The sequence below is a fragment of the Schistocerca serialis genome, chromosome 1 (assembly GCF_023864345.2).
Source record: "Schistocerca serialis cubense isolate TAMUIC-IGC-003099 chromosome 1, iqSchSeri2.2, whole genome shotgun sequence".
In the NCBI taxonomy this organism is placed as follows: domain Eukaryota; kingdom Metazoa; phylum Arthropoda; class Insecta; order Orthoptera; family Acrididae; genus Schistocerca; species Schistocerca serialis.
In genome coordinates, this window is record NC_064638.1 from 491255943 (window position 1) to 491272178 (window position 16236).

The 16236-nt window shown below is 41.2% G+C and overlaps 1 protein-coding gene across 2 annotated transcripts in view; it reads left to right on the forward strand.

The window, feature by feature from the left end:
- The window catches only part of LOC126473890 (intraflagellar transport protein 122 homolog), a 228456-nt gene that overhangs the window by 142394 nt on the left and 69826 nt on the right, over positions 1 to 16236 (forward strand). For both annotated transcript variants that reach the window (XM_050101240.1, XM_050101231.1), the window contains exons 16-19: positions 12161 to 12435; positions 12574 to 12718; positions 12811 to 12904; positions 15208 to 15308. In XM_050101240.1, coding sequence (XP_049957197.1) covers positions 12161 to 12435; positions 12574 to 12718; positions 12811 to 12904; positions 15208 to 15308 — 615 coding nt within the window. The remainder of the gene's footprint in view (positions 1 to 12160; positions 12436 to 12573; positions 12719 to 12810; positions 12905 to 15207; positions 15309 to 16236) is intronic.

Sequence of the window (16236 nt, forward strand, 5' to 3'; positions counted from 1 at the left end):
TCCCAAAGAAAGCAGGTGTTGACAGATGTGAAAATTACCGAACTATCAGCTTAATAAGTCACAGCTGCAAAATACTAACACGAATTCTTTACAGACGAATGGAAAAACTAGTAGAAGCCAACCTCGGGGAAGATCAGTTTGGATTCCGTAGAAACACTGGAACACGTGAGGCAATACTGACCTTACGACTTATCTTAGAAGAAAGATTAAGGAAAGGCAAACCTACGTTTCTAGCATTTGTAGACTTAGAGAAAGCTTTTGACAATGTTGACTGGAATACTCTCTTTCAAATTCTAAAGGTGGCAGGGGTAAAATACAGGGAGCGAAAGGCTATTTACAATTTGTACAGAAACCAGATGGCAGTTATAAGAGTCGAGGGACATGAAAGGGAAGCAGTGGTTGGGAAGGGAGTAAGACAGGGTTGTAGCCTCTCCCCGATGTTGTTCAATCTGTATGTTGAGCAAGCAGTAAAGGAAACAAAAGAAAAATTCGGAGTAGGTATTAAAATTCATGGAGAAGAAATAAAAACTTTGAGGTTCGCCGATGACATTGTAATTCTGTCAGAGACAGCAAAGGACTTGGAAGAGCAGTTGAATGGAATGGACAGTGTCTTGAAAGGAGGATATAAGATGAACATCAACAAAAGCAAAACAAGGATAATGGAATGTAGTGTAATTAAGTCGGGTGATGCTGAGGGAATTAGATTAGGAAATGAGGCACTTAAAGTAGTAAAGGAGTTTTGCTATTTGGGGAGCAAAATAACTGATGATGGTCGAAGTAGAGAGGATATAAAATGTAGACTGGCAATGGCAAGGAAGGCGTTTCTGAAGAAGAGAAATTTGTTAACATCCAGTATTGATTTAAGTGTCAGGAAGTCATTTCTGAAAGTATTCGTATGGAGTGTAGCCATGTATGGAAGTGAAACATGGACGATAAATAGTTTAGACAAGAAGAGAATAGAAGCTTTCGAATTGTGGTGCTACAGAAGAATGCTGAAGATTAGATGGGTAGATCATGTAACTAATGAGGAAGTATTGAATAGGATTGGGGAGAAGAGAAGTTTGTGGCACAACTTGACCAGAAGAAGGGATCGGTTGGTAGGGCATGTTCTGAGGCATCAAGGGATCACCAATTTAGTATTGGAGGGCAGCGTGGAGGGTAAAAATCGTAGAGGGAGACCACGAGATGAATACACTAAGCAGATTCAGAAGGATGTAGGTTGCAGTAGGTACTGGGAGATGAAAAAGCTTGCACAGGATAGAGTAGCATGGAGAGCTGCATCAAACCAGTCTCGGGACTGAGGACCACAACAACAACAACAGGTAACCAACATGTATGAACATGGTTATCATTGCCCATTCCTATCATCTGCTACATCAGAAACAAGTGTACTTTTACTCTGTGTCCACAGAAACAATAAAGCTTCCATTATGCCCAGCAGAAGTGAAGAAAGCACTTGAAATATTAAGAGATGGCACCCTTGCAAATGAATGATCCAGAAATAGTAAACACCACAATAACAAAATAAAGAGGAATATATAGAAAATAAATAAACTGCATGTATTAACAGAATATGATAAAGTAAAGTACACCACTGTGAAAGTCAGGGTGAAACATCAGATTAAATTGAGAGCCATAATATTGGTAACATTAACAAGCAACGATAAATTTTACATTAAGTTGATAAACACACTGTTAGACATTTTAGAAGAACTGGAGATTTATACTACTAAAGGAAGGAACCAGACAAACTCTCCAGTGAACAGAATGAATTTCAACAGATGTGTGTTTTAATACTTTCGACAATCTGTTCTCATGGTTCTCAATCTTTTTTAGTTTGTGGCTCTCCTGACCAGTTGCATTGTTTCTGTTGCTCCCCTATGTGATACCTTGTTAAAACTGAAGTAATTAATAAGAAAAAAAGTTATGAATAAAATACTACTCACTTCAGTGTGACACTTTAGCTAGCTTTTTGTTACCCAACTTGTCAATCTTCACACCACATGAACTACAGCTTCACTCATTTCCTTCTCTGCACAGATTCTTGGTCGATACTTGGTTTTAATGACAACCATTGCCAAAAAGACACTCTTACAAAGATAGGATGTTACAAAAGAAAATAATGCCTTAAGTGCTTTCTTGCTCAAGCTTGGAATCTCTTTTCTTACTGGATACCAAAATGTTGACAATGTTATTGGCGAAAACTTCACTTTCAATGATAAACCTGAAAAAAGTTCTGTGAACTGTTCCTCTTCAGCAGTATTGAACTCAGAAGGAGAATCATTACCAAAGGAATTTTGAACCCACTGAAATCTGTCATAGTTTTCAGGAAAACTTTTCAAAATGAACATGAACTTCAGATAAATATCCTTCTATTACAGAAAAAGTAATTGCTGTAAGAGCCATCTCATTGCCCCTTATTAAATGATGCAAACACAGGAAGCAGTCGACTTATACTCCATCGTTCATTTTTCCTTTGCAAAGAAGAAGTTCCTTTTTGAAGGCTGAAACTTTGTCAATAAGCTGAATTGAAATGAGTTTTACTTCTTCACAGAGACTTATTCAGTGAATTTAACATCTTAAATATATCACACAAGTATGCAGCCCTTAATAGAAAGTCAGTGTTCAGAAAGCACTCAACACTGATATATTCTTCTTCCCAGTAAGAACAGACTTCTCATCTAAGTTAAAAAATGTGTGATAATACACATCACATGGAAAGCCCATGAGTGCTGCTATAATGTATGGTTAGTCCCTGTCTCTTGATACATTTCTCTAAAAAAAATCTAGCTTCCTGAGGATGGGTTCACCACATTTATGACAGTTTGCAGTATGTGATTCGGACCAACACTCAAATGTTGTGAAGTAAATGCTTCTCTATGTATAATGCAGTGGGTTCACATAATATGAGGAACTTTGCCACACATAAGTGCTTTTAGACCACTGTAACATCCCAATTTGGACTGTGCACAATCGGCACACACACACACACACACACACACACACACACACACACACACAAACAAACAAACAAACAAACAAAATGAGCCCAGTAAATTTGAGTTTCTGGTATGAAGTTCACCACTATTTCAAACAAATCTTTGTGCGTGCTTTAAAAAAAAATCTTCAGTCAGTTCATTACATTTTTCAATAAATCAAGCATAGCAAATTAAATGAGCATCTCTATTGCTATCAGTAGCGTCATCAAGTTGCAAACCAAAATCCCTCCCTGTAACGTTTTATATAATTTCTTCATGGAGATCCTCTCCTAAATCTTGAATTCAACAACTAATTGTAGTGTCAGAGAAAGGAATGGGCAAAAGCTGTTTTGCCATAGATTCTCCAAGCATAATAAACAGCATGCCAGTAGCGCATGGTAGGATTAGTTCTTCTGGAATCGTATGGGCTTTCTTGCATGTTGTTGCTTGGTAAGCTGCATTGTAGGATGCTATAAGTGCTTTATTTGAGAATTTTAACTCCTTGGAAAATGATAATTTTTGTTTTTTCATTTGACTCAGTTTTGTATAAAAATGTCCTCGTGATTTGACCATGTCGTACTTCAGGACACTTTCCAAATGATGCTTTAATTTGCTAGATAGCATACATTCATCAGAAAGTATTTTCAAACACAAGAGACACTGTGGACACTCATCATTGTTCAAAACAGCACATGTGAAACTAAAATCTAAGTAGCTATCATTGTATTTTCTGTACTTGCATTTCCTATCTTCATTACCACTTTCCTTGTTGGCCTCAGAATGTTCTGACTTCCTACTTCCACTTGACAGATTTAAAAACTTTTCCTTTATCAAGTATGTGACAAAGTCAGAGTATAATAAAAACTTGTTGGGAACACACAATCACTGCAGGCGCTAAGTTAATGAGATAGTTCAGCTTCAAGGTTATTACTGCTTATCCAGGCTGGCCAGCATCTAAATGGAATTCCTCCAAGGCGACATACGTTAACATCAGAAATGAAATTTTCCACAACTGTCTTCTTTGCCACTAATTATGAAACAAATCCGCACCACCCCAGATGGTCATTATTTGTGAACCAGGGTACTATGATGCACAGATTGAATACCACTCCTCTGTTCATTTGAGAGAGTCACTGCATCCTATAGACATGTTCGAACTGAGGATGGTCTCCCTGCAACCGAGTGCTGCACTGTGCTGTCTAGGCTATGCCATCACATGCTAGCATCTGCACTGCAAATATACACACACATCACAGCTGGATGAAGAGTGCCACTGAGCTGCAGCAGAATGCCAGCCACGTTGTCCAGTTCAAATCATCTCTTCTAAGCTTATGGGCAGTGGCATAAGCATCTAGCAGCCTGAAGTGCAAAGTCATCAGTCATTGGAGATGTGTTCTACAGAGATTGCACCTGTGTTTCTTTTACTGTAAAGACCTTGCTCTGTTCTTAAATAAGTTTTTTATTGATTTAGCAGCCTGTATTCTATTTTTATGTTTTATGAATAACTGATTGAAATGTTATTTGTCATAATTTATGGTTTTCAAAGGTATACATTGTGTTATAGAGGACATGTGCATCTAGCACAAAGAGTTGGAAAGGAAAACTGCATTTAGCTTTACCTATGTAATTCCGTAATTTTTTATTTTACATTCAGTCTGATAACACAAGAATATGTGCTTGCCAAATGCCGCTTTTAGGTAGGATCCACGAGTATATTAATAGCATTTTACTTAGGTCACTTGTTACTTGATTTAAGGTTTTAATACAAGCTTTTTATTGTATGTAGCATCTGAAGATGGCTATTGTGGCCGAAACAAGTTATGGGTCATAAGAAAGTTATTGTGTGAAAGAAATAAACAAAACTTTATGTCACTCGCTTCCTCCTTAATCAAAATGTGTTTTTTTTTTCCAAAAAATGAGTAAGTTCCAACTGTGAGTAACACACTTCCAGCGGAGGTATTAATGAGTCACAGGTGCTATACAGAATGGTTGTGATGTAACCAATAATTGCATCCAAAAGAATGAATACATTGTAGTCCTGTGAATAACACCCTGGCTGCAAGGAACTATCTGTGTATAAGAGGTTGTAATGTGGAACTCTGAGGCTGCATGTTACAGGGCATGGGTACGATTGATTTGTTTCAAATTACTAAAGTTTTAAGGGTGAGAAGACAAGCATTATAATAAGAACTGAATAGTTTTCTCAATACTGTCCCAAAATGAAGTGAACACGGGAAACTCACTTTCCTTTTGATGTATCCTAACCTGTTAAAACTTAATATGGTGCAGTTTGAAACTTATTATTTAGTTATGACTCAGTGACAGTATTGTTTTAATAGTTGCAATAAATATCTCCCCTCCCAAGTAGTTATTCACAGCATGGCAGTCATTGCTCTAGACCCTCTACTTATTGTTTCCTTATGCTTAGACCTTGCTGTCAGCTCTTTTTGGCCCTACACTCTTCTCTTCCTTTGTATTGCTGTCTTCTGCTTTTCTTCCTCATGTTCTTTCCCCCCTTTATCTCTTTGCCACCATGTCTCCTTTTTACCCTTGTTTTCTTCTTCCTTAGTTTCTCTCATGCTGCACTTTTTTCTAGTTGTATAGTAATAAATATGATTTTATTTTCCCTGTTTTTCTCTATAAAAAGCCATTTTACTTAACTTTATAATGCTCTGGACACTAACTCAGCCCTTGTAATCAGAGGTGGAGGGCTTGTCCAAAATACGCTCTGGGTCAGTTTTGATAAAAACAGCATCCTCTGCCCAGTCACAGGCATTACTCGCTTGTGGCAAGTTGGGGGATGTTTCTGTTACCACCACACCTCATAAGAGCTTAAATATGGTCCAGGGTATTATATTCCACAGAGACCTTCTTTTGCAGTCTGACGACGAGCTGCGCGCCAATTTAGAGCGGTGATGCATTCATTTTGTCTGGCACGTCCATCGGGGTCTGAGGGATAAACAGGTTGCCACCAGTGCCTTCATCTTGGCCTTCAAGGGTGACACATTGCCCGAGAAGGTCAAGTTGATAGTGTACTGCTGTGACGTCAAGCCATATATCCCTCCTCCAATGCGGTGCTTTAAGTGCTGCAAGTTCGGCCGTATGTCTTCCCGCTGTACTTAGAGCCCCACCTGTCGAGATTGTGGACGTTCATCACATCCCAATACTCCATGTGCCCCGCCTCCCATCTGTGTCAACTCCGGAAAGCATCATTTACCTTGCTCACCAGACTGTAGGATTTTACAGAAAGAGAGGAAAATCATGGAATATAAGACCCTGGACCGACTGACCTACACTGAGGCTAAGCGGAAAATTGAGCACCTACATCCTGTCGCTATGACCTCCTCATACGCCGCAGCTAAGAGAACAGTTTTGTCTCATCAGTTCCTCGAATTCCTGTTGCCTCTCAGAACCAGGAGACTACACTTGCCCCCTTGATGGAGTGGGTCCCTTCCCACCCTGTTGCTCCCGCACCACCTATTTCGGGATCAACAACCCCCACCCCCAACTATCGGGGATTTCAGTCCCTACTTCTGAGCCAGAGAAGCATAAGGCTTCTTCGGCTCCTCTCGCTAGGAAGCAGTCCCATGGGTCACTCCCTTCCCAAGTTTCTGCTAGTGGGAAAGACAACACTCGCCAGTGGCTGAAGTACCCAAAAGCAGCTGGTTGTAAGGTTTCACGTTCATTCTCAGTCCCGGAGACTGATTCAATGAAGTCCTCCCAGCCAAAAACAGTGAGAGAAATCCAAAAAGAAGATCTCCAAGACCAATTGAATTGCGGTGGCACCCACACCACCACTTCCTGCAAGCTCTGCGTCTGAGGATGAGGTGGAGATTCTGGCGTCCGCTGAAGACCTGGATCTCGCTGGGCCCTCAGACACAATGGATATAGACTGCTCAGGCAAAAAGTCGGTGGCAGCTGCTGACCCTGAGGCATAAATTGCGTCATTGAATGTTCTACGCTTTCCCCGTCTCACGATGATGTCATCCTCCAGTGGAATTGCGGCAGTTTTTTCCACCGCCTGGCTGAGCTACAGTAACTGTTAAGCTTTACATCTGCTTTCTGCATTGCCCTCCATGAAACCTTTGCAGCTATAAGGGATATCACAGTAACCGTAACGACTATAATCGAGTGTCAGGTGGAGTTTGCGTTTATGTCCAAACTCAGTCTGTAGTGAAACTGTGCCCCTTCAAGCCCCTCTTGAAGCTGTGGCTGTCAGAATAAGGACAATGCAGGAAATAACTGTCTGCAATGTTTATCTTCATCCAGATGGTGCAGTACCCCTGAATGTATTAGGTGCACTGACTGATCAACTCCCTAAACCTTTCCTACTTTTGGGAGATTTTAATGCCCTTAACCCCTTGTGGAGTGACGCCGTGCTTACTGGCCGAGGCAGAGATGTTGGAACTTCACTGTCTCAGTTCGACCTCTGCCTCTTAGATACTGGGGCCGCCACACATTTCAGTGTGGCTCGACGTAGTTACTCTGCCATTGATTTATCAATTTGCAGCCCAGGATTTCTCCCATCTATCCACTGGAGAGTGCATGACCACCCGTGTGGTAGTGACCACTTCCCCATCTTCCTGTCACTGCCCCAGTGTCAGGCCCACGGACGCCTGCCCATATGGGCTTTAAACAAGGCAGACTGGGAAACTTTCACCTCTGATGTCACCGTTGACTCTCCCCCACATGGTAACATCGATATGATGGTTGGGCAGGTGACTACCACAATCATTTCTGTGGCAGAAAATGTGATCCCTCACTCTTTAGGGTGCCCCCAGCGAAAGACAGTATCTTGGTGGTCGCCATAAGTTGCTGAGGCAATTACAGAGCAACAGCAAGCTCTACAGCGACAAAGCGACACCCTTCCTTAGAGCATCTGGTATCGTTTAAGCGGCTCTGTGCCCGTGTACACCAGGTTATAAAACAATGGAAGCAGCAGTGCTGGGAGAGGTACGTGTCAACCACCATTGGGTGCCAAACGTCACCTTCCTAAGTCTGGGCAAAGATCAAACCTCTTTTCGGGTACCAGACCACAACAGGTGTCTCTGGCATTACCATCAATGGCTTGCTATGTACCGAAGCAAACACGATTGCCAAGCACTTTGCTGAGCATTATGCTCAAGCCTCTGTGTCAGAGAACTACCCCCCAGCATTTTGCACCCTCAAACGGTGGATGGAAAGGAAAGTCCTCTAGTTCACTGCACGCCACAGTGAACTCTATAACGCCCCATTTATGGAGTGGGAGCTCCTCAGCACATTTGCACATTGCCCCGACACAGCGCCTGGGCCAGATTGGATCCACAGTCAGATGATTAAACATCTCTTGTCTGACTACAAGTGCCATCTCCTCCTCATCTTCAACTGGATCTGGTGCGATGGCGTCTTTCCATCGCACTGGCGGGAGAGAACATTGTTCCGGTGCTCAAACCTGCTAAAAGCCCACTTGATGTGGATACCTATTGGCCCATCAGCCATTATAAGCTGGTGGAACGTATGGTGTGTCGGTGTTTCGGTTGAATCCTAGAGTCACATTGCCTACTGGCTCCATGTCAGGGTGGCTTCTGCCAGGGTCGCTCTACCGCTGATAATTTTGTGTCTCTTGAGACTGCCATCCGAATGGCCTTTTCCAGATGCCAACATCTTTTTGCTGTCTTTTTTTATCTGTGCAAAGCGTATGACACCACCAGGTGACATAATATCCTCGCCATAGTATACGGGTGGGGCCTCTGAGGTGCACTCCCGATTTTTATCTAGAATTTCCTGTCACTCCGTACTTTCCTTGGTGCCTTACATAGTTCTCCCCATATCCAGGAGAATGAGGTCCCGCAGGGCTCTATATTGAGTGTATCACTATTTGTAGTGGCCATTAACAGTCTAGCGGCAGCTGTAGGGCCATCCGTCTCACCCTCTGTATGCAGACGACTTCTGCATTTCGTACTGCTCCACCAGTGCTGGTGTTGCTGAGCGGCACCTACAGGGAACCATCGACAAGGCGCAGTCATGGGTTCTCGCCCACGACTTCCAGTTTTCAGCTGCTAAGTCATGTGTCATGCACTTCTGTCGGCATCGTACCGTTCATCTGGAACCAGAACTTTACCTTCATGACGATCCACTCACTGTAGTGGAGATATATCAATTCTTAGGACTGGTTTTTGACGCCTGATTGACTTGGCTACCTCACCTTCATCAGCTTAAGCATAAGTGCTGGCGGCACCTCAATGCCCTCTGCTGCCTGATCAACACCAACTGGGGTGCAGATCTCTCTACTCTGCTGCAGCTCTACAAAGCCCTTGTTCAATCCTGCCTTGACAATGGGAGTATTGTTTATGGTTTGGCGGCGCCCTCAGCCTTGTGTGTACTCGACCCAGTTCACCACTGTGGCGTTCGCCTAGCAATGGGAGCTTTTAGAACGAGTCCAGTGACCAGTGTCCTGGTGGAGGCCGGAGTCCCTCCATTGCATATCTGACGTGGACAACTGCTCACCAGTTATGTTGCACATATTCATAGTTATCCTGAGCATCCGAATTACTGTCTCCTTTTTCCACCCATGGCAGTTCATCTCCCGCATCAGCGGCCCAGGTCACGGCTAACGATTGCGGTTTGCGTGCAGTCCCTTCTCTCCGAACTGGAGTCCTTTTCTTTACCACCTCCCATCCAGGTCCATCTGCATGCACCTCCATGGTGTACACCTAGGCCACAGATTCATCTGGACCTTTCGCATGACCCTAAGGACTGAGTTACTCCTGCCGCTCTCCGCTGTCACTTCCTCTCGTTTCTTGGCAAGTTCTGGGGCTCTGAAGTGGTTTACATCGACAGCTCGATTGCTGATGATCACATTGGCTTCGCCTACGTCCACAGAGGCCATTTTGAACAGCATTCCTTGCCCAACGGCTGCAGTGTATTCACTGCAGAGCTGGTGGCCATCTCTTGTGCACTTCAGTATATCCGTTCATGCCCCGGGGAATCGTTTCTTCTGTGTACTGACTCCTTAAGCAGCCTGCAAGCTATCGACCAGTGCTACCCTCACTATCCTTTGGTAGCGTCCATCCAGGAGTCCATCTATGCCCTGGACTGGTGCTGTCATTCAGTGGTGTTTGTGTGGATTCCAGGACACGTCTGCATCCCAGGCAACGAACTTGCCGACAGGCTGTCCAAACAGGCTATGCGGAAACTGCTTCTGGAGATGGGAAACTCTGAACCTGACCTGCGTTCTGACTTATGCCATAGGGTTTTTCAGCTTTGGGAGACAGAATGGCATAACAGTACACACAACAAACTGCATGTCATTAAGGAGAGTACGAATGTGTGGAAGTCTTCCATGTGGGCCTCTCACAGATAATCAGTTGTCCTCTGCTGGCTTCACATTGGCATGCTTGGGTGACCCACAGTTACCTCCTGCACCGTGAAGATCCGCCTGATTGTTGGTGTGGTGTCAGGTTGACGGTGGCCCATATTCTGGTGTACTGTCTCACTTTTTCTGCCCAATGGCGAAATCTTGGGTTACCGGACTCGCTGCCACTAATTTTATCCGAAAAAGCCTCATCAGCTGATTTAGTTTTACGTTTTATATGTGAGGGTGGGTTTTGTCATTTAATCTAAGTTATAGTGCATGTCCGTTGTCCCTCTGTGTCCTCCACCCTAGTGCTTCTAGGGTGGAGGTTTTAATGTGTTGCAGAGTGTCTGGCTTCTCCTTTTTTATTCTCATGGTCAGCCAGCCATGGCAATCTGCTTTGTTATTTTAATCTCTTCATCTTATTTCTTGCGTTTCTGTGGTTTTCTTGACCCCTTTCATCCATTTACACGTTTGTTGCCCTTCATCGTTCTTGTGATTTTTCCTTTCATTCTGTTTTGAGTTGTCAGTCTCGTCTGTTTTATTCTCACACTTGTGCCATTGTTTTATTCGGAACAAGGGACTGATGGCCTCGTAGTTTGGTCCTTTTCACCCTCTTTTAATCCAACCAACCAACCTTGTAATCAGCATGTTTGTAAATGTATTGGCCAATGTATCCAGAAAGATGCATATTGTTTTGTTCTGAGTATACAGTCTAGTGGCTACAAGATATTTTAAGAGCTTTTACTTAAATCTTAGAAAGGATATTTCTGTAGCTCATAGCTGACATCAGATATATCTCATGCTGTATTATTTAGTTTTATTTTAAATAACAAGAATTATGTATGAACAGTGTTTAAACTTGTTAGTCACTGTTATTTGAAATTCCAAGTTTCATATTAGATTGCTTATTGAAATTTTAAAAAATCTTTTTCTACTGCTATGAAAATTAAAACTTTCTTGCAAAGTCTGTAGAGTTAGCTTCGTAGTTATGTGATTTATTGTTGTCAATTTGATATCACTTCTTGCGGAATATTGCAGTTCAGCATAGCATCTTGGTCCCATGTGGGAAATAAGTGAAGACTACACTAACTACACTGCATTAATCTATGAGAGAAGTAACATAAATCAATTGGAATCATTACTGTATCATAGGTTAACTTGCAGACTTGTGGATAAAAGAAATGTCCACATGGAGAAAAGGGGAATTGGAATACAACAATCATGACAACAAATGAAATATTATTGTGTAATCCTGAGACATGATGTGCTCTATATAACCCAGAGATTCTCCAAGAGAATTAAAATATTTGATGGTATACGTCAGAAGTGGCTGCTGTCAGAAGTGGCTGCTGGTAGAATATTTGTGATGAAGCTGTGATTTCTATCGTACTGTGCAACAGAGCACATGTGTACTCACTTAGGGGTTTGCTGGGAAGACTAGGCTATTCATGCAGTGAATGAAGAAACTTCTTTTTCACTTACTGAAACAGGCTAAGAATAAAAGTATGATTACATTTGCATTGGCGTGTTACTAAATTATATACACATTATTTCCACATATTTTTTCGTTATTAATGCATTTTTTCCTGTGGAAAATAATAAGATACATGTACTAACTCTGTGGGTACTGTGACTAATTCTGAGTTTTTCTTAAATTAATCATCATCCATGTTCCATTAGTTGTCTCCTTTTATGTAGAAATTGTATGGCACATAAGTGTGGGCAAAATTTGTCTTTCCATTTTAAGGGGTTTTTAATTTATTTAGTAAGTTAACAGAGTAGTTGCAGGAACAAATATTTTATTTACAGCCTATGTACATTATATTTATTTCAATACAATTTTTAGGTTGGTGGATGTTGGCCGGAGGCTTGACAAAGCAGATCAAGATGGTATTAGGCAGATTGCCGAACATTTACAGCGATTAGGACAATTAAGCTATGCAACTGAAATGTTCAGAAAACTAGGTGATGAGAAGAGTATAGTTTTATTGTATGTAGAGGCCCAAGACTGGAAAGAAGCATTCTTATTAGCAGAAAAGCAACCTGAATATAGAGATTTAGTGTATGTTCCATATGCGCAATGGCTTGCAGAAAATGATAGATTTGCAGAGGCTCAGAAAGGTACATTTGAAATGTGTATTTTAACTTCTAAATTCACTTAGCCATAGTAACTCTTGTATCAGGTATTAGCAATTGTACAAATCAGAATCCATCTATTTCTTGGTCCAATATATGACTGGATATTTTATTATTTTTCAGCTTTCCATAAAGCTGGCCGCCCTGAAGAAGCTTTCCGTGTGTTACATCAGTTGATTCTAAATGCTGTTAATGAGAGCCGATTTCAAGATGCAGGATACTATCATTGGATATTGGCACACCAGTGTCTGGATATTGCTAGATCAGAGTAGTATTCCGTCTTAATTAAGCAATCATCATTATCAGCTGCCAATGTTGGTGCCTTTTTTTTTAAAAAAAAATTTTTTTTCTTTATTTCAGTGAACATCAGAAGACCAAGATGATAGAAAGATTTCATGAACATGAAAAACATGCATCTATTTATTACGCATATGATGCAATACAGAAATATCTTGTAAGTTTTTTGATCAATAGAAGTCTAATTTTGGTGATAATTTATAATGCCTTGTAATGCAGTTATGTGTATTTCTGTCTTGTCATAGTTAATGTGATGAGTACAATGCCAATCAGACTCGCAGACTAAACCATGCAGCTTAGTATCATCTTTGCAGGAATAGCACATGTCCTAAAAATAAACATTCATTAATGAAAGTAACATATATGAAGCAACAAAAATTAAATTGGTAACTCCATTATATGTGCAATTAAAAGAACTAATGCGAAAAAGTATAGTGTCCAAAACATGGATTGTAGAAGTGAACCTGTCAAAGCTCTCTAGAAAATGAAGCTAGTACTTCTGTGCTAGTCAGCAGCTGTGGCTATACCAGCAAGTGAGAGTTGCATGGAGGTAAAAATCCTCCCATCACCACCTACTCCAGTGTGGTCACAAACATCGCCTATCCCATCAAAGGCAGGGCTACCTGTGAAACCAGTCATGTGATGCATTAGCTAAGCTGCAACAACATGCTGTGTTCTACATGAGTATGATAACCAACAAGCTGTCTTGTCAGCATAAATGGCCACTGGCAAACTGTGGGTGAGAAACAGCTGGACGTTCCAGTTGCTGAGCACGCTGTCCAACACAACGTTCTTAATTTTGATGACTGCTTCACAGCCCATGCCATCTGGACCCATCCTACCAATATCAGCTTTTCTGAATTGTGCAGGTGGGGACATTCCTTGCAGTAATTCCTATGTTCCAGTAACACTCCCGACCTCAACCTTTGTTAGTCATTATCCTCTACCCAGGTATCCCCTCTCCTGTTCCCATTCCAGCACTATGTAGCTCTCTATTCCACCAACACACCCACAACCATAATCTTTTTGCTTCTCTCCTTTTCCTTGGCTGGTATTCCCCCCACCCCCCACCCCCCCACCCCACCCCGCTCACCATCTAACCTCCCGGCTGCACCTACCTGCCCTACCCTCTCTTTGTTTCCTTCCTGTATGCTCCCACAAGAAGCACTTTACCATCCCCCGCTACTATCCTTCTATCCCTCACCCTTGCCAACCCAGCCTCCTCGTTACCCCCACCACCTAGATTGCTTCTCCCATCGTGCGCTGCTCCTCACTGTCTGGCCTCAGCAGCCAGGGACTCTGGTCATGTGTGTGTGAGTTGTGATTGCATGAGTGTGTGTGTATGTTGTCTAATTCCGATGAAGCCCCTTTGGCCAAAAGCTTACTTGTTTGACAGTCTTTTTGTTATGCCTGCCTGTGACTCAGTGTCTCCACTATATGGTGAGTAGTAATCTGTCCTTTTCATAATATTGTCATTGTGAATAGCATAACTCTTAGACCCATTTCACACTGGGACACTGGTGAAGGTGACCAGCTATGGTCACCGACAGAGATACATTCGTGTGAACTGGAGTGTTCACAGCAGGACACTACACTGCCTCACCAAGCCACTGTGACCCAGCAGTGACTCACGCTCGCCACATGTCACGGAAAAGGTCACTGTGTCTACTTCAGTCACTGCCAGATGTGCACTAGTCTTAACTGGAGTGTTCACTCTGGAACGTGATCACAGACACTGTACTGCAGATTTGCCAACTGACAGGCAGTCATTTCTGAGACAGTGACAGGAAATATTCATTGTACATTATATGTACACTCTATAGCCATGAGTTTAGATTTGATTAACATGGAAGATTTTATAAGTGAAGTAGAAAGCTGTCCTGCTATTTGGGATATGAAAAGCGATGACTATAGCAACAAAGTGATGAAAATGAATGTGTGGCAATAAAGTATAATGAAGTTTGTGCCTGATTTCAGTGAGAATAGCATGGATAAGAAAAACAAAATTGGTAAGTTGTATGTTCTTTTTTCAAATTTGATACCTTATTTTTCAGACCACAAAAGGCTAGCAAAAGTTTGTTGCTACATCTGTATGAGTCCATTTCACTAATTAATCGGTTCGCAATTCCTGTGGTGTCCCACACCAGTGATCTGAGAGTATTCACAACAGTCACCGGTGACCATCATTAGCGACCGTCACCAGTGTCACAGTGTGAAATGGGCCTTAACTGCAGTAATGAGAAATCCAAATTTTGAATTATCTGAAACTGAGGACAAAATCTTCTACTAAAATTAAAGTGCTGTGATGTTAATGTGATCGTGAAACCTATATCAATTTTGATGATGTAGTGCATTTTCCTTTTATTTTTTGCACACTTATCCACTATTTGCATATTAAAATTTTGATGGATATTTGTGAATGTATAAACATCTCATCAGTTTAATGTATTATCATTTCAGGACGAGCCATTTACTTCTTATATGCCAGAAGCCCTCTTCAGTATATCGAGGTATTTGATGCTTGAGACAAAAGATTTGCGACCCAAAGGAGTATCTCAGTTGTATCCTTTTCACATTGACACTATTTCTGGTATTATAAGTATGAAAGTAAGCAGCTGTATGGTGGATAAATTTCACTAGTTTAAAATTTGGTTTCTACTACGTCAAAAGTTAATGTAGCATATTTCTGCCTTAGCTTAATCATTTTGACTTAATAGAACTGAATTATAAAATGTGTCTCCTCCAAGAAACATGTCATTCAACTGGAAAATGAAAGTACATTTATGAGGTTAAGACTTTGTATAGTTGACGGCAGTCGTGTATATTGGCTATGTAATGAAAGTGTTGTCTAATGTGGAACAGTAACATATTTGGCGAACATAAAAATTTTGTGGATAACATCATGAAACTCATATGATTTTCATTCAGTGAACAATTTACAGTGAGTTAACCTTTTCTTTGTAATAGAACATAATATTGTTTGTAAATTTTCCTCTGTTTCCCTGAATGACTGGACAAATCTTGGGATGGTACATTCAGCGCATAAAAATGCAACAGATACTGTATTTTCAAAGTTGGAGAGCAGAATCTTAAACCAGTTCAGGGTATTAGATACGTCATTTTATTTCATTATTGCAAAGGAAGTGAAATTATGATAGTCATAAAAGTCCCTAATTCTTTATAGCAAATGAACAAATGAAGTGCAATTTCTTTATCATTAACAACAATAAGGCTGAAATCTAAGATTAGACCTATATTTCAAAAACTATGTTACTCATGCTGTAAGTACTACAGAAAAAAATTGGAAAAGATAATTATTTGGGATTCTGACAACACACTAGATCACGTAAGAAGCTGTAAAATTATTATGCCCAATTAGAGTTCTGCTAAGTGTATCAGCATAGAGGGTGGTCACATTATTGGGCATCCAAGTAGCATTCACTCAGTAGTATAAATAAAACAAAGTGTAAGTAAGTTCAAAACATTAAT